This window comes from Melopsittacus undulatus, chromosome 1 (assembly GCF_012275295.1).
Source record: "Melopsittacus undulatus isolate bMelUnd1 chromosome 1, bMelUnd1.mat.Z, whole genome shotgun sequence".
Lineage (NCBI taxonomy): Eukaryota > Metazoa > Chordata > Aves > Psittaciformes > Psittaculidae > Melopsittacus > Melopsittacus undulatus.
In genome coordinates, this window is record NC_047527.1 from 154,324,137 (window position 1) to 154,351,209 (window position 27,073).

Consider the following 27,073-nt stretch of genomic DNA (forward strand, 5'->3'; position numbering starts at 1 on the left):
ATACCATGCTTTTTAATGCTTGCTGTTTGGGTGATTCTGCCAAAGTCTGTATCTCAAAGATACAAAATCTTTGTGAACATAAATCTCTTCATCAGCTGACTGAAGCAGTTATTGTTATTGGTTTGAAACGTACCTCTTCAATTCCTCCTTTCCAAAGCTGTTAAAGACATTCAGATCAAGAACATATTTAGGAGAATAAGCATTAATGAATTAAATGTTCTCAATACATAAATGCATTTTGCTGTTTTCAGCATTTCTGCTCCTGTCAAAAACTAATTCCATGTAACTTTTTGTCCTAGGTTCAGCAGTAGCAGTTATTTATCTCTTTCTCAGTAGCTGGTGCAGTGCTGTGGTCGTGACCTTCAGCCTGGGAACAGCGCTGATAACACCGATGGTTTTAGTTACTGCTCAGGGGTGTTTAGACTGACCAAGGACTTTGTGAGTCTCATGCTCTGCCAGGGAGGAGGGGAAGCCAGGAGGAAGCAGAGAGAGGACACCTGATTTAAACTAACCAAAGAGGTATTCCATACCACAGCACATTGGGCTGAGATCACTGCTGGGATCAGGCTGGGTATCGATCAGTGGGTGGTGAGCGGTTGTATTCTCTTCCCTTGTTACTTCCCTTATCATTATTATCATTGGTGGTAGCAGCAGTGGTTTGTGTTATACCTTAGTTACTGGGGCACGAAAGGTTGAGATAACGACAGATCTGAGCAGAGTGTGTGTAATCGTGGTTTAAACCATGGCACCTTTGGACGCTGTATTTGCCCCAGTGGTAGAGAAGCCATTAACACTGGCAGAGATCTTGGGAAATGAACTGAATTGATGTATCTGAAATCACTCTATTCAGGCCTTTTCTAAGGCTGCTTCTTGGTTTAAAGTACAATGTGCCAGCACCCAAGAGACCCATAGTGCTGAAATAATGCCAGAAAGAACAGTTTTCATGGGTTTTTGAAGTAAAAAGGCAAGCCAAAGAACATACAGGAATTCTGAAGTAGGCTTCTAAGAACTCACCTCACTGAGGTGACACATTCATTCTGCACTAATCACAACTTCCTAATGGCTAGCTAGCCTCAAGTAGAGTTTATGGCAGTGAAGCAGCTGTAGGTGAAAATGGGCCATCAGGAGAATGCTCAGTCCAACTTCTGCTGGAGGAATGTCTATAATAACAAATACCCCACCACAACAGAAATATTGGTCAGGAAGCTCTTTAAAGCAGCTAGTTGTATTAAATACAATAGGGACAATAAAGAAAGGGTGAGAAAGACTTTGTTCTTTCTGGACATTACACTTCGAATCAATGCTGTAAGTAAATTGCTTTAACTGAATGCCATTCTTTAGTATCTCAACCTTCAACAGACTCAGACAGTTAAAGTGAGAATTATCAGCTACAGAAGGATATTTGTGTTCTTTATGAAGGCCAGCCAAGTTAGACTGAGGCAGGATACAAATTCACTAGCTTGGCAAGGCGGTATATGTCAAAGATAGCTGCTAAGTAACAGCTGACTTTATATTTTACTTCATCTCATATGTTTGAATTGCATAAATGGAAAGGACTGCCTAGATTATTATCCTACATGTGACAGTAATCATTAGATGATGTTTAGGGAAAGGATAAGGAAACATCACAAATGTTTTTCAGGGCCCTGAGGGAACCAATAGGAACTTAACAGCCCTGAGCAGCCTCTCCTGGGATGCACACCCATACCATTGGCCAAGGGGCCCAGGAGCCACATTTAAACACACACTTGGGCTTAATCACTGCCTGATCTTTGTTGCAGGAATACTTGTCTGCCTGTTATTCCTGACTGGACCTTCCAATGGGATCTGGACCTGGTTCATCACTTGCTTTGTCTGGGATTGCTAAGGGATGTGGCTACCCAGCTCTGCTCAGATGCTGCGAGGCTGCTCTGCACAGCCTGTGCTGTGGTCAGGCTTGGCTCTGGGCTCCTTCTCCCTTTTGGGACACTCTCACACTTGCTGCTCCCTGCCAATGTTGTATCAGTGTATTCACTACCTTTCACCATTTCTCCTTTGCAGGCTGCCTGAACTGGAGGACTCAATCCACATCACAGTGTCCATGTTATTAGTTGTGTTTTAATGATCTTCTTTGACCTTGTTTTTTTAAGGTAGTTGTTTACAAAACACCTTAGAACACTATAGGAAAGGCATAAATCTGCTAAAGTGATAAAAGAAAAACTGTTTACTAACCATACATAAAGAAATCATTGCTAACATCAAACTTCTATCAGGTATTACTCATTATATTGATATGCTTTGCAATATGCAATGCTGATAATAAAAATCTGGCTGATAAAAGATGAATGGACTATAAAGGAAAACATAAAACACAGACTCAAATATAGGTGATTGGGCAGACAAATGCATTTAATGACCTGAACATCAGTTTTCAGCGATTGCATCTTAATCGCTCAATCTAGATCGAGCTCTCCAAATACACACTCAATGCTTTCCTGTGCATGTTCCTTAGTTGATGATCCATGAACAGCATTAGACAAAATATCTTGTGCAAAGTGAGCTCGAATTGATTCAGGAGAGGTCTCTTTAGCCACTTTTGGATCGACTGGACCCATAAGATGCCTCCACTCTTCCACAGCATTTTCCTTTGTTAAGACCATTATCACTGATGGGCCCCTGTAAAATCAATGTAAGGAAACTTTTACACTATTCTAAGATGCTGGCTTAGCTTTGCCTTCAGAAGTATCATGAAGGGTTATGATGAGCATTATTCTATCTGAATTTCATTAAACTGTTTAAAGTTTGTTTCTGAGTGTTTTAAGACTATATCTTGGATTTGAAAGCAAAACCTATCTTGATGATCAGCTATTTAGATTTGTATTTTTTGTCCTAAAAGGCTCTTACCCAATGGTTTCTGAAATGAGACTATGCATGCTGTTTTATCAACAGCTATACTAACAATGTTATAAGGAAGATATTTGTCCTCCATGAGAAGAACTAGGATCCCATCAGCAACCAGTTCTTTTTTCTTGAGAAGGGAAAAACCCCAACAACATAACAATCAAAACCCCCAAAATAATAGTTACTGTCCATGGGTTTTAAAAGGATTTTAAATCTTCCTTTTAAGAGGAGAGCTCTCCATACCAGAAGCCACTAAACTTGACAGAAAGAGTGTCAGAGTGTCAAGTCCTCAGCCCGCTTTGGGTGCAGCCTGTTCTGTTGGCACTGTAAACGTGAAGGTTGATGTGTACTTACATACCTCCAGGCTGTATAATGAGACACTTACTCAGTCATGCAGGACAACAGGTCTTCAAAAAAGGGTTTTCCTTTGTGATCCTTATAAAACTGTGAAGCCATCTCACGAGTTAAAGATTCTTCTTTAATCTTTGAGATGGTAAATCCAGCATCCTTCACCTTTTGCAAGATGTCATCTAGGAGGATAACAAGCAAACCCAGTCTTGATTGAAATGGGGTAGATGCAAGCATCATTCTAAAGGTTAGATGCTGAACCCCCCCCCAAACTAAACCTTCAGAAAATACTAGCTGCTTTTGTAAAGAACCCAAATCACCAATACCTATTAAAATCCTCCTTACAATATCAATCAGTCATGGACAATATGACAAAGGCTTCAACAGTCCTCTAAAATGTTCAGAAACCATTGTCACTGCACTAATGCAGGTGACAAACCCAGACTATTATAAACCATAGCAGTAGCATTCACTATTGCTTCTCGCGTTGGACAGAGCATGGACTGTAGTTGTAATGCTCTATCCCACACCAGCTGGCTTGCTAAGCTCAGAGTTATTACAAGAGTGGAAGAAAGACTCACAAAAGCCAATAACAAATTAACATTAGAAAGACTACTGGATTTGTTCTGACAGACAAGAACAATGCCAAAAAGAGGCTTTGGATGCAGGGTTTAAAAAACGTGGCAGCAAAACATTCAAGGTGTTGTTTTTGCTTTGAGCTTTCCTCCTCTTTTCCTTTGTCTAATGGCAAGTTAAAACAGGGATGGGAATGCATCTAATAGAGCAGCGACCCCTTTTGAGCTATAGAGATTCCTGTCTGAAATAAGTTACATGAATTTGCAAAGCCTCTCTCCTTGACTTAGAAGGATGCTGGACAGCTAGTATGTGTCTGGCTTTTAAACAGTTTAACTTAGCTAAGAGCTCTCTCACTTCAGTTCACTACCACTCTCATGAAGAAAGAGCTGTAGGGAGCTTAAGCAAAGGGAATATCACATTTGGGGCATCACTGTGAATTATGCAAGCCCTGTAAAAGCATTTCTCTGCATGGAAAAAATATTCCAGGGAACAAAAAGAATGCATCTGACATGAATTACTGCTAATAGTTTGTAGAAATGACATCAATAGACATAGCTCATGCTTTCTACCTTTATGCTTTGCAGCCGCAGCAGGTTTGATTAATGCCAAAGTGTGCTCCTGTGGGAAGAAGAATTCCAGTTCCTTCTGAGCATCATCAGGTGTGGAACTACCATGCAGCTGACCAATAGGTACGTTGCTGACTGCATACCGTGCACGTAAACTAAGAGTCATTAAAAGAGTAAAGTTACTTAAAGGAATAACCATTTTGACCTTTAACCATTTGCCTAGCCTTAACCCAGTGAATGTAAGTGAATGTTGATGTGAGGACATAAGTGCTTGATGATCTCTTTGCAGAAACAACCTTCATTACCTGCAGAAAGAGCGAGCTTTTAAATTAACCTATCAACAAATTAACCTATCAACACTGCCCCTCCCAGCTCTCACCTTGTTATATTTGGAGGTAACAGCAGCTCTTTCCTGGTGAAGCAGCCCTTTTGCCAGCAACAGGTAAGAGGATGCAATAGTTGTTTCTTAGAGGAAATTTACCAATAGCAGCTAAAGCTATGATGTCAATTTATGAAATGTGTATGTGAAACTTAGTCACAAGTAAAAGTTTCACTGATGCAAGTTTTTCATTAAGCTGAAAAATGAGTGTCTGTTCTGAAAACTTATGGTACTATTTCAAGGGAGAAAAAGGGCAATAATAATAACAAGGTATTAGCAGTATTTTTTCTGTGATTCATAGAAACATAGAATGGTTTGGTTGGGAAAGGATGTTAAGATCATCTAGTTCCAACTCCCTTGCCAGGGCAGGTGGAGGGACGTATCACTATAGATTCAATAGATGTCTTTTCACTTCAATACCCTTTTCATGATGTTTAGCAGCCATTATTGCTCAGAAAATACTATAGTTTCTATGTGTAATAGAGCAGTTCTTCCAAGCTTCACAAACTGCAGAAATACATCTTAGTTCCCAGAGGAGGGCACTATAGTTACACCAGTTGGAATACTTTATTCATTCAGATGAGGAAGTAGTGAAAGATGGTTTACTGTTACAAGTGTTACCTGTTTGGATTTTCCTTCATAGCCTGCTCCACAGTCTTTGGGCCTAATAAATCTCTCCAGCGTGCTACAGCATTCTCTCGTGTTAGAGCAAGTATGAGAGTTGGACCACTGTGAAATGGGAAAATTAGCATTAAGAAATAAAACTAAACTCTCTGTAACTTAAGTTATCAGCCATAGCCCAAATCCCTGTGAAGGCAATATCCAAACATAATGTATTTTTCCTCCCCAATCCAGCACACAGCCTGGATGAAGATTTCTTGCAGGGCAGAGCTCAGCTGATTTCACCCAGATGACTGGAATTGGCTGTTGCCTTCAACTTCCTACATACAGGTATGTGGAGTAGCTTGTAGTTTTTAGAACCTCATGTATTTAGAACCATAGAATGGTTTGGATTGGAAGGGACCTCAGAGACCATCTAATTCTAGCTTCCTTGCCATGAGCAGGGATGAGAGTATAAAATCACCCTTAGTAAAATATATATATACATATAAATTAAGCTTTGGCCCAGGCTTTCCACATTTAAACCTATTTCTACAAATACCTCCCCTCAAACATATATATCCACTAGGGAATAATCTCATTATCTACAGTTGTCTGATCCTGTTTTGCATTTAACTAAACTCCCAGATATATTGGTGTCTTATGTATTGTGTATTATTGAGGCTAATTATTCATTGTGAAAATGTCAGTCTTATTTATAGACCCACATTCTCATTTTTCATTCCAAGTACCTGGTCATTTGCTCTAGAAGGACTGGGAAGTAGTCTTGATCTACATGCTCTTTGTAAAATTCACGTATTTGTTCTTCAGTCAGGGTGATTTCTTTCTGCATTGCTATTTTGAAGCCATCATCCTTTATTCTTTGCAGGACTGACTCTGTTTATTATAGTGAAATGATACAAAATCACCATCCATTCATTAATTTGCACAGCTTCTGTGTATAGGTTATTTCAAGTACAGAGATTCTCAAGCTAGGAATAGAAATGCTATCTAGAATCTAGGAAGAAGTGCAAATACATGCCTGAGAAGAAAAGTAAACTTGATTGGATGGAGTTTTGTGCTAATGGAGTAGATTTCCTGATTTAATATTGTCTGTATAGACCTGCCCTTGTGGAGCACTGCACACTCCAGTTATGCAGCACAGAACACCCTGGTTCAGATCTTTTTCAGCTTGCCATTGATCTACCTTGGACCTTGCATTCAGGAATAATATCAGCTAGTTTATTATGGTGGGAATTATGATCCCCTGTGCTATACTTAGCAAATGCTAAGTATAATGCAAGTTAGGATGCAGTGATTGACTCTTACCTCGTCTTTCCTTTAGGAGACTTGGTCTAATTAAAGCCAAAGTTTTTTCCATTCTTTCTCCTGTCTTGTGGGTATCAAAATTTGGGAAAAAGAAGGCAAGTTGTCTGCTGGCATTTTCTATGCTGTCTTCCATATCACATACATTTAATAGAGCCCCAGTTTCCACAGTTTCTTCCCCCCTATTGACATGCAAAATAACACAGTATTTAGGTCACTGCATACACTGTGTTACCAGTTGACTTTGTGAAGATGTACTGTCATAAAGTTTAGTGAACCAGAAGAATAGAATCCCAAACTAAGTTCCCATTAAAATCAGATTCATGACTGCAGTAATGTTTCTGGGAGGAGAATTATTCATGCTCTCAAAATTGCCTTTGCTTTGAGAGAGAAATCTCAGCCATGCAGGTTTTCTAATTCCCCTCTAGATTATTCAAAATAGGCTCTCTGCTTCACTAGACAGAATTACAGCTGACAAGTGTACGGTGATGATGAATGATCAGTAAAAGGATTGCTCTTAATTCATATGCAACGTGATCATAAAACCGATAGCAATACAGATTTGTCTTTAACAGAGATGCTTCTTATTGTTACTTGCCTGCATTTAGCTATGTAAATACAGTCACTCTTCACCAAGTACAGAAAATGCAGTATTCCCCAGCTGTGGGAGTCTGTGCAGAAAGGGATAGAGCAGGCACCAACAGGAACATCAATAATTGTGACAAGTTCTTTTTCTGAACATAGGATGTAAGTCCATGCTGCTTTAAGTAAATCTCTTGTCTAAATATAGAACTTGATTGACTGTTTGAATTTGTGAGCACTCTGTTGTTTGATGCCATGTGTACCACTGTCATCCTCTTTAAAACCCTCAATGCACACTTGGCATAGGAGAAAACCAGACCTTTCAAGATACCACACTTGTGAACAGCTAATCCTTACAATGCTTTATGCATCTTGAAGGTGAGGGAACACAACACAGATGCCTCCCCCTCTGTTTGCCAGCTTTTACAGGGTGGACCCAAGGAGCATAGCATGCTTCAGGCATCCCCTACTCTCCATTGAGCATCTGTAAGAATGTGTCTTGGTTTATGGTGTGCTCCGGGTACTGTAACTGAATCACATCTACACATTCCTACTGGTAGTTACCTGTCTGGCTTCTCAGCCTCATCAACACTTTTACTCATCTCATCTAGTTCTTTCCAGTTAGGAATAGCATCAGTTGGTGTGTTTTTACTGACGATCAGAATGTGGCAGGGTCCACTTTGCATGAATTGAAGAAAATCTTCAAAATCAGGCTAAAAAACATAATTTTTTTCTCTATGAATTGCAGGAACTTTGAGTTTATCATCAGAAATAAACAACTATCCTTTCAAAAGTAACTCCTAATTCCTGTTCTAAAATGGCACTCACATACATTACTCAAACCCCTGTTAAACTGGGACAGTTTGATCAGCCAACATTATGAAATACCTAAAACAAACATAACTAAGATAAAGGAAGTCATAGAACTACGTTAAGAAAGCAGCACGAGTTCTACCAGGTTAATATACAAATGGAAAGAAGGAAGGAAATTAATTAGAAACTCAATGTGATCCAATGCTCTGCTCATAGTAGCTCATGCAGTGCTCCATGACAAACTGCAGTACAGTTCTATGCATCATTATTGCAACTAAAACCCATGTAGCTGGGTGCAAATAGAGAACATTGAGGTATTTGCAGGATGTTTGTAGGCTTTTCCTTCAATCTCCTTGCTATTTTCTTTTCATTCCTTCAGTTTCAACCTTCAGTGCTATAAATGTGCATTGTCATTAGAAGAAGATTTCTGTAGCTGTTGTGAGCTTTTAATCTTTTTTGCCTCGAATATCACCTTATCCTTCAGTATTTAAAACTTCCTCAGGTATCTTCTCTGCTTTTTAATATTTGAATAGATGTTTTCTTTACCAGTCAGCCTCATCTCATTGTGTATGATACATTTTTCCTGTAATAATGAGGATTAAATACTCACATGGATGCTTGCAATTTATTACTTTTTTCAATTTAATTGAGTTGGGATGTTAGAATGCTGTCAAGCCATATCTGTATGAGTCAGTAGGAGAGAGAGAATATCTCCTTCTTTTTCTATGCACTAAATCTACATTAGTTCAGTTCTTCAAAGTACCAAAACTGTGTAAGACAGAGATTTGAAAACATACATAGCTAAAACAATGTGTTTTACCTGTTCCTTTTGTTTAGGTTTTTAGTTTTTTACCTGCTTTGCTTTACAGGCATAGAAGGCTCTGATGTGCTCTTCAGTTAGTATTCTCTCCTCTTCTGCTTCGATGCTAAATCCTGCATTTGTAATCTGCAATTATTTAGTTATTACTCAGTGGCATTTGAAAAGGAATATATACAAAATCTGATGTTATTGTAAGGCTAAAGATTGCTTCCAAAATCAAGCAATCTGAAGTTTAAAATTCTCTGGCATGTTCCAAATAATTGCTACCTTTGCCTAAACTGAAGCTCTAGCTTTTTCATTGCAGGATTACAATGCCCCTTAAGTTAATGGTTGTGAACCATGTAGTGCAGTTCAATTTATGCAGTCATTCATATGTTAATAACCCCTTTCATTTACCATTCAATAAACTCATTTTAACTGTTGTGATTAACATGCCACCACTTCTAAAAATGTTATTGTAACCTCTAGAATAATCATAGTAGTCATATAAATGTGTACTTATCAACAGCTCTATTAGGCTAATGTACTTGGCTTCAGAAAAAGGAGATAAACAAAAATAGAATCTATTTTATGGTTGTCTATTTTAAGCTACATCACTGCACTAAATTCAAGTATGTATAAGAGATGCAGGCCTGTGTGTTCTATGTGAAAATTCATAGTCCACTTGTATGAGGTTTACCATACACTGATATTTAAACAACAACGTGCTACCCAACCCCAATACTGATCCCATGCCAACATTAAACTGCTTACCAACATGCTTCTCTTTAAAAGCCCTTATGATGCTGCTGAGTGTGGAAAAATCATGAGTACACACCTCATTAGGCAGGGCCAAGGCAGAGCCAACTGGCAGCTGCCCAGCTCCAGCTACACTGTTTTCAAGCACTGGCTGCTTTTTGCCTTTTCCTGAGCTTCATTGCTTTCTGGCCAAGGCAGAGTAGTTGCAGAAACAACCTATACAGCACTGATCATCGTTACTGCAGAAGTCACTGGTATTTGTCTGGATAGAAAGTCTTAGGAGGTGGTGTTTTGGTAACAGAGTAAGAAATTCTTGTAATTGAAGTGAGCATTCCTATAGCTTGTATTGTGGAAGGCAAAATAGTCTTTCTTTCACTGTGTGATGGCTTCACAAATACTGAACCATTGGATGCACCCTTGCAGACTTGCTGGGTTTATATTCTTCACTTCAGGAGCAAATGCTGCACTAGTGACAAACAGTAGTTGCACTTACTAGTGCATGTGAACTAGCCTCACCATCTGCTTGCTTTCATGTATTGTCATGTGTGTCTGCACACAAACTCTTTTCCATAAAGGACTGGTTAGCTGTCTCATGTGTGCCTACAGGCCTTCAAAACACTGTGAAGAGTTAACTTCACCACCACAGTCTCAAGTTCTCATTTCTGCTGCAACATGGGGGAAAAAAGGACACTTTTCTGTATGTAGGTTTCATGTGTTGATGATAAGCACAATATGCATCATACCTCATTGACTGACATAAAATATTAAAGCAGTAGTACCAGTCTGAACCCCATATTATTTCAGATAAAAATGATCATACTGATACCATCCTTAACAGAGTAGCATTAACAGACCTTGTTCTAAAGCCTAGGCATAAATGAGGATCCACTTCATCTTGCATCATGCTGCTAGGTCTCTTAACCAAGTCACATGAATGAATCTTATCAGATAGTCTTTACCTGGCTTTTAATTTCTTCTACACGTCCCTCTGAGACATCATCAGGTTTTATAATTCCAAGAGAATATTTGACTCCTTTTTCTGTAAAAGGGAAACAGTCTTGTGTCAATGGATACATTCACCAAAACCAACACAGAACTACATTTACCATTACAGGCAAGTGGGTCTCTCTAAGCAGTTTCCCATTTTAATAGAGGTGGCCAAACAGTGGTTCCAAAATGTGACTCCAGCACTTAAAGCAAGTCTTGGAGAGCAGGACTGTCCTTGGCTGTCCCTGGAATCCTCATTCCTGACAAAGCACTGGTGTTCTGGGTAATATGGTGGGGAAATGGTTTACATGTGGCTAGGTGTGATGGGAAACTGCAGCCTAAGATGGATGCTTTGTCTAGGGAGCTCTGTATGTACAGGACTAGGAATGTGAAAGGAATGAGTCTTGCTAAGGAAAATTCAGTAAGTGAAAATCTGTATGAATATTAGTTATTTCCAGTAAAATGTGCATTTCTTGTCATAGTAGATGTTTGGTTTTTCTTAGCACTGTGGATGCCGAAGTAATTTGCAATAAATAACTGTTGAAGTAACACATGCTTGCAAACACCTTGTAACATTTAAAACAAGAGGTGTAGACATGGTGTTACAACATCCATAGCACACAGAGCCCTGCAAAATGACAAATTGGTCAGGAAAGAGTACAAACTACATAGACTTTGCAGGATCTGAGGTTTACAGTTAAGCATTAGAATGTAATTCAGTCACTATAGGAGAGCTTTATGGTAGCTCTAACACAAACACCATCTTTACTATCCATTTCCAATACTAGAAAACACTCATAGGCACCTGCATGTGGTAAGTAGAATATTACCACAAGATATTAGTGTATTATGGCTTTTGAGGGATCCCTTACCCTGAAGCTGAACCGAGACTCAAATGTCTGTTCCCTGATTTGGTCACACATGAAGGGGCTGTGGATTAGTGTGAAGTCTGGTTATAATTGCTATATGACTTGTAATACTGTACTACCAAGTCTCAGAAGGTTTAGGAGAAGAAAGTACAGGGTAAAGCTGAGGTCAGGAATATGTCACTTAAGCCAAACAATAAAGGCAGGGAGAGGAAGGAGAAGGGACACAACTTAATCCATGTCTATGATCTACCACCTTCTCACAGGGGAAAAAAAGGTGAGACCAAAAAGGATGATGGAGTTTATTCCATCTCAGTGCTGATGAGTGGCATTCTGTGTTTATGAAGCAGTAGGAACATTCAGTAGCCACAGGTAACAATAAGAAGAGTAAAGATGTAGGTCCCAGCTCATGAAAAGCCTGAGATAAATGGTACATATGAGACCCAGGAACAAGAGAGTGCTTATTTTCAATCTTTTTGGAATCTGATCCTACTATCATGGGTTGATGCTCTAATGTAAACCTGTCATTTATCTCTTTAATGTGGTGAAAGACAAACATAATCTGGGACACAAGGTGTGCCATTCCTTCATGGATTAACTCTCCCAATAGTCTCAGGTTGTCCCCATCTTGGTATTCCTGTAGAATACCCAAGGGTTAACAACCCCCACCTGAACAAAACTGCAGAGACAACACAGGGCTTGTGTACAAGTGACTTAGAGGCAGTGGTTTTACACAGGAATATTGCCTGGCTCACAGCACTGCTGCTATGTCTGAAGTGCTGAAAGCTCACAGAGCAGGGGTGAAGATACTGATGATGACAGTCACATATCTTAATTCCTTATAGGAGAAAGCTTCCCATCAGTTTGATATTCTCAACCACAACCTCTCATATTACTAACTCAATCAAAAGAAGGCATATTAGTGCTTGGCATACCCAATTCTTAATCAAATAACTAAAGAGATATTAGTTCTTTTTCTTCCTGTTAATGTTTCTAAGAGAAATCAAATAGATTTACCCTGAGGTGGGGTCTCCTCAACAGGCTCTTCTGATGGCTCCTCTTCATGCAAATCAATTTCTTCTACCTAAGCCAATTGCCAATAGAGTAAAAGCACATCACCAGCGTGAAGCTGAAGTCACCAAGCACAGCTGTCAGATCTTTACAGCAATCTTACCTTATTGTTAGAACATATTTGCTGCCTTGGAAAGTGAGGAAGGCTAAGTAAGATCTTTGGGAAACCTGATTTTCCCTAACTGAGCTACAGGGTTAGAAGCTTCCTTTGCTGTAAGTGGAGTGCTTTCAGCTCCATTTCTACTTAAAACCAAGCAATGAGACAGAACTGCTCCCCCTGTCTTTGTTTCATCTGATGCACTAAGTTAAATAAGAAAGTCCTGAGAGAATAAGAGATGACTCAAAACCTTCATGCACAGATTACATTGTCCATCTCTTCTTTTCTTACATTAATAGGCTAATCTGTAAATTCTGAAGCTTTTACAAAGATGCTATTTAATGGGAATCTCTAAAAAAACCCAAACCAAACCACCCTCACATCTATCACTTCACTGTTAAAATAAATCCAACCAATTAAACATTACCATACCCTCTCACAGGAATGAAGAGAAAATATGCAAGCATAATAAAACCTCATTTATTTCAGTATCTGGTTTGTGAGTACCATGGTGCGCTCCTTCTCTCCAGATGCAATTGCTCTCTCTTCCAGCACTAGCTCTCTTATTTTCTTGGTTAGAAGAGGAGCATTGACACCTTTCACGATGGAGATGATTTTGCCATTCTGTAAAGGAGAAAAGAACATTCTTGGTGAGTTCTCATTGCTTTGATTACACATTTTGAAACATGCTTCACCTTGTTGTTTTCTCCAGCAGCAGGACCACTTCCTATGTCCACTGAAGTGAATACTAAAGCTATTACTGCCTCTATTAGTTCAGAATGAACCTTTCTTGCTTCTACTTCATCCCTTCCTTCTCTACCTAATTTTTCATGTTTATTTCTAGGCTCACCATTTGTAATATAGTCAGATGTAAATACAAAACATGGGGTTGACTAGCTCTTAATTTCCATAACATGGAGTTTTCTAGCTTTTTATTTGTTTTCTATCCTTTTATTTGCATTGTGTGTCAGTGAGTGCTCTGCCACATTCAGGAGATAGTGAAGCGGACTACTGGTAATCGAAGATGCTGCTAGCTTTGTTTGCAAGCATTCAGATTCAAATCTGGAAGTGTCCTGAGAGTATCATTGTTCTCAGACCCTAGATTCAAACTGTAGCACCCTCAACTCAAAAGACCATTGCCTCCTAAGGGAGCAGTGTTCTACAGTGGAGTCCTAAGAGAGGAGGTGTTTTGTATCCATTGGTGAGAGATAAAAAATGTGTGATTGTTCCAATTGCCCAGGTGTGAAAAACACAGTTTTAGCTGTTTATCTGAAATCTCTTGAAATATCAGGAAATGGAACCTCTTTTTCCCTGTGTTAAAGCATGTATAAATACCCATTTCAGTATACCCATTTCAGTGTACCCAATAGATGTGAGACAACCCTGGAAGACTTACATAGATTTCTTACTAAGAAACTACAACTGTGGCCACCCAAAATCTCTTATGGCTGCGTGTGCAGCAGTCACAGCACAAATGAGAACCACAGATCAGGCTTGAAAACCAGCCGCAAGTAACAACATCTGATGGCATACATAGTGAGTTGCACACTGTCAGATGTAAAGATATGCGTTCTTCCTGTTTCTTTTTAATCTACTGAAAAGTCAAGGCAAAATCAGGCAGCATGTGGAGAGAAACGGATGGGCTGTACTTACAACACAAAACAGGAACACAGGTTCACATTTATTCCTGAGTGGCTGCAGAGCCTCGATGTTGTCAGCCTCTGCCTGAAGTCAGATGACAAAGATTATTTACTTACATGTGTATACATATGCATGTATATATATAATCATAGAATAGGTAGGGTTGGAAAGGACCTTAAGATCATCTAGTTCCATATATATGTGTATAAATATATATATAAACCTGCCCAGATTTATAAAATCTGGCTTTTTAATGTTTCTGCAATCTCATCAAGAAAAACAAATAGCATGGGATATCAGTTCCCTTTCTGTTATAGCTCCTGCCACATTTATTACCATTTCCAGTCTATATCTAAACAAAGTCTTGTGAGAAGCTATGCAGAAGATGCAATCAGGCCAAAATTGTGATGACTTGGTACAAGGACAGTAAGATGAAAGCTCTGTTTGTGCAGACAGGTAAAAAGATCTATTTAAACCAGAAGGTAAAGAAGTTCCCCACAGAATTGCCATCCTTACCACAGCAAAATTCAGTATATCATCCTCACTGAACTCAGTCTTCAGCTTCCGGAATAAATTCAGCACAGCTTTGCAAGGACCACACCAGGCTTGATACACATCTATTACTGAAATGGAATAGTTTGGGATTACAAAACAGCTGCCTTGTGTTTTTCCCATTGCTGCTCTTGTGTAGCTATGATCCCATTACAGATTTGTTCTCTCTACCTAAATACAACTCGCTACCATCCAGAACACCACATTGGAAAAGTATGTTCTAATCATCAGCATATAACAGCAGATAAAATAATGGATATGGCTTGTGACAAATATTTATTCATCATAGAAGACTGTATTTTAATAGACACTTTATACCTTTATAACTGTATTAATATAACCTTTCTTTAAAAGATAATATGGGTCCTAGTTCTAGGTTTATGACCACTATCTGTAAAGGATGATGGATATGTAAGTATGAAAACCTGTACATGCCTTCAGGAGAGATTAAACAGAAAACAGTGCCAGTACCTACTACACCTTTCATCAGCAACATCTCACTCCACTGGTTTTCATCAGTTATTTGCATCTGAAATAAAGTGAAGTGACATTTTAACATCCATACAAGAGACAGAAAATGTCTATTAATCTCTACAATTGTTCAAGTGAATAGAACCTATACCTGGAGCTGGATTTCTTTCTTCTTGACTGCCATTTCCCTGTGGTTATAGGAACCTATGAAAATATAAACCACATTTAACAGGTTGTTAAAAGAACTTGGGTTTATGGTTTTCAACACAGCACTGCCTTTTGATTCCCTTACAAATGAGCTCCACTGAAGCCCCTACTGCAATGGCAGTTTATACCCCGCCTTGGTGGTCTATGAGGCAATATACAGCTGATTCTCTCCCTGGAGCTGTGTGGAACCGGATGAAGTATGGAATGGATGGAAAACACTGAGGTCCCTCACACTTCAGCTGGCACACAGGTGCACACCTGCATGTGTGCACAAGGACAGGCAGAGGCTCACATCCTTCCGCAGGCACCCGAACATGCACCTCCATTATACAGGGACAGGCTCACCATGAGCACCCCTGGGTGTGCAGGAAGGCACATGCACACCCCTTTGTGCACACACACACACACACACACAGGAGTATGGATAATGATCTTTAAGGTCCCTTCCATCCCCAACCATTCTATGATGCTGAGTGAACGCAGCCACACTCCAGCTCAGGCTCCCCATAACCAGGATGCTCAGGTTCCCATGCACCCTCCACCACAAGCACACCATCACAGAGCACCCTGGTGCTGCTCACCCCCAAGATGGGCACCTGTCCTGCCCTGGTCCTTGCCCCTGCCCTGGACCAGCGGTTGGGATGGGTGTACCCCACAACCACCCCCCTCTAACGGCTCTAACCACCTCCCTCGGGCCATGGCCCTGCCCCTGCTGATGCTCCACCTCTGAGGGCTGCTTTTCCTCCATCTCCCCAGCATGGGGAGCTGAGAGGGGAGCAGGGATTCAGTCAGGGAAGCAGCACCATGTTCTGTACTGGAGCTCCTCTGTTTGTCTCCCTCCACAGGTGGAATCCAACCTTAGCTTTTGAATGGTGACAAAATGGATCCCGGGACCTCACCAGCAATGCAGTTTCACTGTGTTGCTTGCCAAGTGTGAGACCATGGGGGTGAAGTCCTGGTGACCAAAGGAGGGTCTTGAAAGCCCAATAGCAGTCAGCACTCAGGCTGCTCTGTGATCAGTGCAGGCATCTGAGCACACTGCTTCAGAGCATCACTTCCCAGCTTCATTTCTCAGATGCTCATGGTTCTATGGTTCTATAAGAGGGACTTAGGGTCTGTAGGGACAGGATAAGGGGTGAGGGGTTCAAACTAAAACAGGGGAGACTGAGCTGAGGTCTTAGGCAGAAGCTGTTCCTTGTGAGGGTGCTGAGGCGCTGGCACAGGGTGCCCAGAGAAGCTGTGGCTGCCCCATCCCTGGCAGTGCTCAAGGCCAGGTTGGACACAGGGGCTTGGAGCAGCTGCTCCAGTGGAAGGGGTCCCTGCCCGTGGCAGGGGTTGGAGCTGGAGGAGCTTTAAGGTCCTTTCCATCCCAAACCATTCTATGTTTCTGTGCCAGTCTGAGCCTCTGTGGATCTGCTCAAAGGCAAACCTCATTTATTCAGGTAGAAAGAACTGGTCCAGAGCATAGTCTGGCTATTTCCATACACACTGATAAGCTCTTGAAGACATCCCAGCTGGTGAGAGTTTCTGTTTGGAAGTGGAAGAGTGATGGCAAATCAAATGCAGGTGTCTCTGAAATGTTCACATTTCACATATGCATGTTGTTGTGCTCTACAAATCATCTGTGCTCCCAATTTACTTCTGAAGCCCTGCCCAGGCATTGTAATGCTGTTATGTGTATCTGTCACACTTCAAATATGGTTTTAGTGACTTTCCTGTCACTTCTCTTAAGCTTTGTGAGGCTGCTTCCCAACACATGCAAAGCCCCTTCTGAAACCTTAGTTTCATTACCTGAAACTCATAATAAGAAGAAAGCACAGTAGCAGCACTTAAAGGAGCTGGAGTGGGTGCTCTTGCTCACTGTTAAACCACCCCAAGCTGATGGATGCTCCTTCTGCACCAGTGTGAATGGGGCAGTGCTTCCACAGAGCTGCAGCAGTTGTCAATGCTGAGATTCTGCTGTGCCCAATTTGATTGGGTGGCAAGAGAGGCTTTGCATTCAGATCAGAAATGATGCATCTGTAGGGCCAACACTAAACCACTTCCCACTTTATTTCTGGAAAACTCTACCTTTGGAATGGGTTTAAACTGCATTGACCTGCTTGGAAGTGGGCGAGTGCTCCTGAATAAGCTTCTTCAGCTGTGGAAACCTTGATAGGCTTGTAAAACTAGAAAGGACTGGGAATGATGAGATATTTAACCCACCTGCCAAGGGGAAGTTAAAGCCTGAAAACACAGGGTGGGACGTTTGGGCTTCCTTTGCTGACTACTCACTGCTTGCTCCAGGCTCTTCAGGAACACCTTCTTTTCCAAAGACCAGGAAAAATGCCTTCAAGAGGAACATAGAGTAAGGTAATGCTTATGTCTCATATGTTAAAATGCTGATGTAGCCTGGTCTGTAACTGTTCTGTTAGAATGGGTTACATGTATGCTTTGGATATCACAAAATATTTAATGTAAAGAGATTTGGTATTTTATAATATTGGGCTTGAAAGAGGTTGATTTTCACTGCACCCATCCTCATTGGGGGGCTGCAAGATTTAGAAGCAAGTAGTAAATGAAGATTGGAGTTTGTGTCATGGTTTGGTTATCAGCATCTGCAGCTCTTCCTTTAGGGTCTCATGCTGTGTGTCCCTTGGGTATCTTCTGATTCTCAATGTTTCAGTGAGGAGTTAGCTCTGTGTTATTGTCTGGTAAATGTTGGGCATAGACCTGATTGGGGTGCCATGGGAAGTGAATGAAATGGTAAGGGCCTTGAATAAGGAAGAGTATTTTCTTCAGCTCCATATCTTTAATCTCTGCCTTTCTACACACTTGGTCACATTGCACGAGACTGAATTTATGTGGGGAATGACTGCTTCTGTTTTTAGTCCATGGGATGAGGTTTGAAAACTACATGTAGTTCAGTTTCAGTGCAGCTTGATGACTTTATGTGATGTCTTCAGTAACAAACACAGCCAAAAAGCTCTGCAAGTCTGCACTTTCAGTGCAGTAAGCACAATGAAAAGATGTTTCTTTAGCTTAGAGTGTATAGTTCTGTAAAGCTGTTAACGAATTGGGTGATAATTTAGCTTCTCCGGAGCAGAACTTTTGGTGGTGGTTTTAAAGACATCAGAGAAAAGGGGTTAGGAGTTTACTGCCTTTTATTCCTGAATCAAAATGATTCTGTAAGTGTGCTGAACATGTGCAGTGGATAAAGCAGAATGGATTAGTGATGAATGACAGCATAACTTTTCTGAGTAACTTTAACAGTATTTGACTCCATTTTGTGCATGCCACTGGAGTTCAGGTCTGCTCTTTGTCATGGGCTGTTAATGCCTGCAGTGATTAGTTTCAAATGAGTAGCATTCTTTCACACAGTAATGAAAACCAGTTGTAGGCACTGCTGAGACTCTGAGTCAAAACTAGAGATGTGTTTCCCTGCAAGTCAGTCTTCTTGTGTGCTCTAGTACATGCTTGGATGTTGGTGCCTATGTAACTGTGATGACTGCCTGCTAGTAAATTCACTGGAGACCTCAATCACCTTAATTTATAACCATCTCTTGTGGTCTGTTCTGTTACTGCCTATTCCATGTAGATGCTGGTGTTGCAGCTTATTCGTGTCTTTTCCTTGCTGTATTCCCTGGATGTGTCCTGGGGTGCCTCTATATGTGGCGTTGCTCCTAATGAGAGGGTGTTTGACCTTCCCAAGCTCTTCTGCAGAGCTGTTCTCAGCCTGGCAGTGTAGCAGCCTGTCTAACCTAAACACTCTGTATGTGTGTGCAGGCTTTCCCTGGGTCAGCCACAAGCTGACCATGGACCTGACAGCACAAAGAGAGCTGTCTGACTTCTGTTTCTTGTGGAAAGCAGAGAGTGAAATGGTTCGTGAAGTTCCAGTGATGCTTACAAGTGCAGATCTCCATTGCCCATGCTGGTGCTGCAGTAGTTCTGTGCGGTAGAGCTATATTCATAACAAAACCCAGCACAAAATAAAGTGGCAATCTGAGATGGTTTCTGTAGGGACTCCTCATGAAACACCAAACCAGGCTTCGAGGTGACAGCCCAAGAGTACTACAGGTTACACTTGTGAGGTTTGAGGGGTAATTGATGTAAGTCTTGCCCATAAGTAGTAACTAACGTAATGGAATTGACAGCTTGCTATCAGGGAATGGCCTAGTTCAGTCAGTGCTTGGTGCATCCTGAAGACAACATGAATGATAACCCTGAAGGATGTTACTAATACATAACCTTTTGTGCACCTTGTACCACGAAAGAGAGGTTCATGATTGCTGGTGTGGAATATATAGAGATACAGAGAGAGATCTTCATCAGCAGAGACAAGCTAAACAGGTATATGTGAAAAGCTGTAACATATTCAGGGTAGTAAATCCCAGCAGGGCAGAAAAAATAGGGGATCAGACAATTGCATCATCTTGATACAGAAATGTGAGCATGGAAGTGTGCTTGGGGAAAGGTTTAGGGTTTTAGACAGTACCAGCTTTGAAAATAGGATGGAGAGTTACATGAATGCTTGAATTGTGATGTAGTCCAAGCAGAATATGCTGTTACATTCCACTTATGGGACTGACCAGTATCTGTGCTGCTGTATAGGGTGGAAAGTTTTGTAGTGTATGAAGTATTGTCTTTTGCTAAGATAGGAATGGGAATTAAACAGCACAGTAAAATAGCCACTAAAATCTTTGCCAGAGACTAACTGAGGTATGTTTTTATGGCCATAATAAAGAAAATAGTCACACACTTGTAGTGCAATTTGGCTGCCGGAAGAGTTAGGTTTGGTTTTGTATTTAAAGTCCCTCCTAATTGGCACTGTAGTCATTTAAAGGGAAAAGCATGGCAATGGGTAGTTTATGAACAGGAAGAACACCCAAGGCAGGCACGCTTGAACAGATCACTTTGAGAAGGCTAAACCTGAATGCAGTTTTGTTAACATGCTGAGTCTAAAGGATGTGAGAAAGGAGTCGGGATTTCTTCAATCTGTACTCATCCAGGCTTATGTGGGAAGAAAACCCATGCTCTTTCCAACTGATCTGATTCATGCAAGTAAAAAAGACTATATATTTCTAAGCAATTTGATGTGAATATACACACACATATATAAAACATATATATTGATATATATATCCACATTATATAAAACAATGTCTGCAGGAATCACAGCATTTACCCAACTTCCAAAAATATACTCCAATCCTTACAAGACTGATAGAAATGGTGAATGTTGGTGTCACATTCAGAAGCATTTTAAATGATAGATACTGTTTTAGATGTCACTTTAACATCCAAGGCTTTATGCTGGATCAACATATTCAATGGATGCCAAGTCCTGGCTTGTATGCAGCGTGCATCTGCATATAGAGCTGCTGCACAGGCCAGCAGTAGACAAGCTTTCATCTAGCATAGGCCACACTGTTTGCATCAGGGATGCTGAAAGATAAATGCCATGTGCCTCCCTAGTATATGAGAAGAAGGAAGCAGGAAGTCTGTTAAGCAGCCAGATCTAGGCATGAAATAATTCCAGTGACTGAAAGGAAAGTAATTCCTGTAATACTATTGCTTGCCTAAAAGTCTTTGCCTCTTCTCCCTCTCTCCCCATGTATCTGGGTCTCTTATTCATCTGGTAGCCAACAATTTCACTCTTTCTCTGCCAGTCAGCAGTGATATCCAAACCTTTCATGTCTTCTTTAAACCCTTTTCAGGGGAAAAGCTTGGCTTCTGAGAGGTAGATGAGACAGAATGTACAAAGAACATGTACAGCTTGGGGTAATGTCAGTCCTTCACTTCCATCCCTGACAAGGAAAAACAGCTTCATAACATTCATTCACTGATCCACCAGTGTGCAAGAAATACAGTTTAATAGAGCTGTCATTCAACAGAGACCTTAGCAACTGCAGCAGAGCAGCTTAGCTAATCAACAGGCACAAACCCACCATCCATGTCCACAGCAATTTGATACAGTATCTATGAAATTCAACTTCCTTTGCCCATCATTAAAATATGAATTCTTCCTAACTTGTTGGTAGGGTTTTTAGTGATTAATTGGCAATTTGTTCATGTTAATAATGTAATCTTCCTTGCCAAAAAGGGAGGGTTTTGCATCACTGCATACAAATGTGGCAGTCAGAGTTAGGGTGCACTGTCTGCAGAAGGCACTGATGGGTTCCAGGTTGCTTTAGGCAAAAGCTTTCTTCATGCCCAATGGAGGTTTCCTTACTGCATCAACTAAATGTCTCGAGAAAGGAATATGATGCTCATCTGGCTGCTCAAAACAATCCCAAGGACGTCATTTGTGCTGCTCCTCAACCACAAAAGGGCAAGCAGACAGAGGCAGATTGCAACAGAAGTGCTTGTTTCTTGCCTTGAGGTCTGCTCTGCCTCATCTCAAACTGATTGTGTTTGTTATAAATGGTTTGTGTGTTTGTTCCGAGGTACTTTAATAATGTGCATGGTTATGAACTGCAGTCACTCGAGGTTCTGTTATATTTTGAGGTTGTGATTTACTGCCTGTCTCAGGTCCTTGTTTTTCAAAATCACATTAAAGTTTCCTTCTGTTTAAGTCATTTTCTGACTTTTTTCTTAAAAAATGCCAGTGTGGATTTTATTTTATTCATTTTCTTTCAAATTGAGACAATTTTATTGAGTTTGTAAATGCAGGAATTAAGGTAAAAGCTGACAGTTTGGGCAACGGGCTGTGGAAAAAACTATGCATAACCCATGACTGCGGTTGTTAAATGAGCCTTTGAAATGCTGCTGAGGTAAACTTGCTGTGTACTTCTGTTCCTTATGAATAATGGGTTCTCTCCTATAAATACATAGAATTGACTATGGCAGGCACTGAAACTTGCCATTTGGTGATTTAAGAAAGATGGCTCAATTTGGAAGCAGGAGTCTGTGGTAACTGGTTTTTGTAAGTTTGCTTATTGGGCAGTTGTTTCTGACTCTGCAATTGCTATAGAAATTAATATAGCCATGTTTTCAGTTCATACCTAGCTGCTGGGTAAAGGAAGATGAGATCTTGTACAGTCTGTATTAATGGCTTCGAAATAAGGTTCTCACCATAAACAAGAAGTTTTACTGTGGCCAGAATTGATGAGAATAGGGGGTAACACCTGTCTAATAAGGTGGTGAGGGATGTACACGTAACCCTCTCCAACAGGAATAGCACTCAGGGCTGGACTGACTTACACAACTGATGTTTCTTTTTCTGTGAACATTTGTGTTTAAGTGTGGACAAATCCAAGCACCTCAACAAATGGGATTAGAACAGTTAAGGAAAGTGAATAACCACTCACAGCTGGATGCTGGGTGCTTTGCTTCATACCAGAAGGGGCAAATTCTGGTTTTCATGGGAAGCTGCATACTTTTAGCATGAGACTCCACAGATTATGGGGTGATCGTTCACCACTTCTTCATATCTCTTCTTTTTTACCTGCCTCTGCAAGCATAGCAAACATCATATATTTCTGTGGCATAGAATGCTCTACCACCAGCATCTGTGACCTGCTTTAGATTGAATTTGCCAGCAGGTATTACTACAGCTTGAGTTAAGAACCTGGAAACATCCAACACTGGATTCCCATGTGCTGTGCGGATGATGTCAACCCTGTATCACTCATTTTAAAATGGCAGATTAATTTGTTTCACTGGCGAGGAGAATATCTGTGGTGAAAACTGAGTGAGGATACGTCGCAAAGGCTGTAGCATAATATAGTGTTCCCTATATTAATGCATAGGAATGTTGTGTATGAACTGTGTATACATGTGTATGCAGTCAGAATGTAAACCTACAGGCAGAAAGCCACATTATTATTCAGCATTTGAAATTGGTTCAGAAAAGCAGCCTTGAATTTGCTATACTTTTCCAGTTATGCCTCACTCTTCCTTCCCTGCTGCTGATTGCTACCTTAGGTTCCCTCCACCCTGTCCTTTGCTGGAATGGAATACAAATGATGGCTTTAGTGACATCATTTCTCCTGCAGGTTTCACAAGTGTGTCCTTTGAAGTGCTAAGAGAAGTTGAATGCATACACTTCAAAACAGCTGCAACGGAAAACCCCAGTAAACTTGCCAACAAATGCTGACACGTCCTGAAAAGGCATCATTTGTAAGGTCATAATGTAGGGTCAGTATGAATATCCTTTTAAGGATAAGCATCCTGGAAAGCTTGTTTTTGTATTTCAAACTATACAAATATCATATGAAAAAAATTAATTCTCTATCTTGAACACCCTAATACATGAATGAAATAGAATCATTTGACATCAGTGATATTAGTTACAAGTAGTGCCACTTGCAAGCCTTCTGTTTTGAATCCTTCAGTCATTTTTGGGCAACAGAGGTGTTCTTCAATGCTATTTTCAACAGGTGAAGTGACTAAACCAGTTGAATGAGCCTGTACATTTCAGAATGAAGGTAGATATGCACATGTTTTGATGATCTGCTGCCACAGCAGTTGCCAGAGCTGCTAGGAATGCCTGGAGCATTGTAGAGGGTTCAGCTGCTCCTTGTGTGACTCATAAGCCTGTTTCAAAGATGCAAAGGTGTCTCCTGAGGGCAGCTCTATGGTGTTTGTTGGCATTGAAACAGGGTGTCCAAAGAAGTGTTCAAGGCCGGGTTAGACAGAGCCTTGGGTGACATGGTCTAATGTGAGGCATCCCTGCCCATGGGGAGGGGGTTGGAACTGCAGGATCCTAAGGTCTTTTCCAACCTAAACCATTCTATGATTGTACATCACCATAATTACATAAGTATTTTAATATGTAATGTGTAATAACAAAAATAATAAGTATATTTTTAAAATCATAGCATTAAGTTGCATATTTTGCTTATTGCTGCCCAGTTCATCCTGCTCAGTGTTTGTACTCCTGGGGTTTTGCTACTGTTGGTGTAGGGAACAGCAAGACCGTAGAGTTACGTGATGTGCTTGATGTCTAAGTCTTGTAGCTATGAACCATTTCAGGAGTATTTTAAAGGATTATGTATTCTCTCCTGAGCTGCTTGTGAATGGTGTTCGTACCTCAGCAGAACTGGGTACTGAAGAGAAATATTGAATGGTGGAGGAGTGGGGCGAGGAGATGGTGACAGCTGACAGAACAGTGTACTAACACTTCACACTTACTTTCTCCTACTGTTCTGAAGTGATAGACATGTGATACCATACAGAAAGACAGGCAGCAGTGCGGTTATCACTGCTTCTCCCTTCCTGCAGTCACTCAGATGCTTTCTGTAGAGATGTTTTGTCCTTGGAATAAGAACCAGCTGGGAAAGAGGGGAAAGAACATGATAAACTCCTGGGTTTGTGTGGGTTTGTTGAGTTCGCACTATCTAGGTGGATCCTTCAGATACTCCTCAGGCATTCTGTTAAAGAACTTTGTTACTTGGTATGTAATTAACATAGACTTAGGAATAATCTCCTCAATGGGACTTTCTCTTGGATTTTTGTGTTCTGTGATGTTTCCTTCTGTCATACTCATATTTTCCTGCAAACATAGGATTTTTATGCCAGCACACTGAAGACAGCACTCATACAACTGCTTACAGTAGTTTAATGCCAAACCAGCCTGCCTGCAGGTTGGTGTTGACCTTTACTAACAGGCTGGCTATTGCTGGAATTGGTAGGTTTTATAGAATCCCAGACTGGTTTGGGCTGGAAGGGACCTTAAAGCTTATCCAGTTCCAACCCTTGCCACAGGCAGGGACCCCTTCCACTGGAGCAGCTGCTCCAAGCCCCTGTGTCCAACCTCATTTGGAGCTGCAGTTCTATCATAATCCCAGCTTCCAAACCTATTGAACCGAATGGGATGTCCTGAATTCATTGCTCAGAGCCAGGCGCAGCCTGGGAAACCTGTACTGGCAGCAGAGGGCCAGAGAGTGGCATTAACTGCATCGGAGAGACGTGTCCTCCCATGCAGCAGCTCCAAGGACTGGCAGACTGTATCTCTCATAAACTTATAGGTCGTGTGCAATGGTAACTCAACAGCAGTTTGAAATCATACTTCATGGATGTCATTCCCTTCTATGGAATGATTGAGATTTCCCTTGAAACAAAATACATCTGGGGTGAAAAAGCAACAGTCCCAAGAGCAAGGCTTGAGGAAATTCATGATCATCTGTTTCCCTGTATGCTGGGGAAATCGGTGTATTTGTCTTTCAGATGATAGCATAGTAATGTCAAGAATACAGACCCAAGATGCAATAACCAAGCGTGACTCCCCGAACCTTCAGCACAGCTCAGATTGAGGTGTTGTTCAACAAGCTGCCACAGGAGGGCAGCCTCGCGTCTCCGAGGAGCAAACGGCTCTCTCCAGGCTCTGTTTATGTTGGATCCTGATTTCCTCGCTTCTTGATCCCTTCCTTTCCCAATTGGGATTGTGTTGTTGTTACCTTGTCATGTCCTTCAGGTTCTAGAGGCCAGCCTGCCTCTTAGGTTCCAGGCTGTTGTAGCTCTTGTGTGCTTCTGAGTTCTGATCAAGTCAAGGAATAAGTTATAATTGAGATGAGGGTTTTCTTCCTAAAGAACTCTGATCTATAGCCTGTTTACAACTACAGGTCCTGGTTTTCATTTAAATCCTTATTCATGACTTACTGAAATGCTGCTTTTGCTAGTAACTGCTTTCTGCACAGCCAGGCTGTCATCAATCCTATTGTCTGTTCAGTCAGAAGGGAAGGATGGAAGGAATGATAACATTGCAGATGCACTGATGTGCATCCTCAGAGCTTTAATTGGATAAGTGTCGGCACTGATGTGCTTCAGCATTGTCTATTGCAGCAGCACTGAGAAGTGGAGGAAAAGGAGAGCCAGGTCAGTTGATGTTTATGTATGTATCTTATGCATGCTAACTTTGTGTTTCTCCCAGTTGAAAGCAAATGCATATAAAGGAGAGAATTATGTAAAGGTTGCTGCTCTAAACACATCACTTACTAATGTAAACTTATGGATGGAAGATGACCTTTCTGGGAGGAAGGGCCCAAAAACTGATGCAGCCATGAGAATTCAGTGTGTACTTTTGTATCTGATTTCAATTGCCATTTTGAAGATGGGGTGGGACAGGGAAGAAGTAAGTTCTTGAAGCAGCTCAGCTGCAGCCCACCTCTGAAATGTGAAGCAGCTCCTTTATAACTCACCCCAGGTTCTCGTGCCCTTGGGTTTGAGGTTTGCTTTTATGTTTGAATACAGTGTTGTCAGTAGCAGGCTGGTTTCAGGTGTGCTTTGCCTCTAACTGCTGTGCAACTTGTGTGTTGGGATTAGTAATTCATATGGGAAAGCCTGAGACTAAACTACACCTCTCCCCCAGCTCCACTGCTGTGTGCTTAATAGCAGTGGTGAATTCTGCCTATCTCATTCCAAAGAGATCAGGTAACTCAGGTCTTTCCCCATGGATTTACCACCATTGTAGAGCCCAGTGTGGCTCAGGTACTGTACATACCTCCAAATGAATAGTAAATGTCTAATGAGGCCATGAATTGTGAAGCACTGGAAATCAGATCACAAGTACATGTGGGATGGGAAGAGCAGGAAGCTTGAGGGCTTGATCTGGGACTGTCAGGGGGGTGACAT

General features: G+C 41.0%; 2 protein-coding genes across 3 annotated transcripts in view; both read right to left on the bottom strand.

Annotated features, from left to right (window-relative positions):
* Positions 1-27,073, bottom strand: part of ANLN (anillin, actin binding protein) — an 819,922-nt gene that overhangs the window by 356,345 nt on the left and 436,504 nt on the right. The window lies entirely within an intron of this gene.
* NME8 (NME/NM23 family member 8) lies at positions 2,433-15,497 on the bottom strand. Its single transcript, XM_005145072.2, has 15 exons — positions 15,465-15,497; positions 15,314-15,371; positions 14,807-14,913; positions 14,303-14,374; positions 13,157-13,273; positions 12,499-12,565; positions 10,588-10,667; positions 8,924-9,016; positions 7,822-7,970; positions 6,679-6,857; positions 6,102-6,246; positions 5,371-5,478; positions 4,374-4,525; positions 3,266-3,410; positions 2,433-2,655 (listed from the first exon to the last, which is right to left on the bottom strand). Exons 1-15 carry the CDS (start codon positions 15,495-15,497, stop codon positions 2,433-2,435), a joined length of 1,728 nt encoding a protein of 575 aa, XP_005145129.2.

Excerpts from the sequence above, each read along its gene's own strand:
- NME8 (XM_005145072.2), bottom strand. The coding sequence starts at position 15,497 with ATGGCAGTCAAGAAGAAAGAAATCCAGCTCCAG. Across the intron at positions 13,274-14,302 it reads CTGTGTTCCTGTTTTGTGTT|AATGGCAAAATCATCTCCAT; the intron begins GTAAGTACAGCC and ends TCTCCTTTACAG. Across the intron at positions 3,411-4,373 it reads TGCGGCTGCAAAGCATAAAG|ATGACATCTTGCAAAAGGTG; the intron begins GTAGAAAGCATG and ends TTATCCTCCTAG.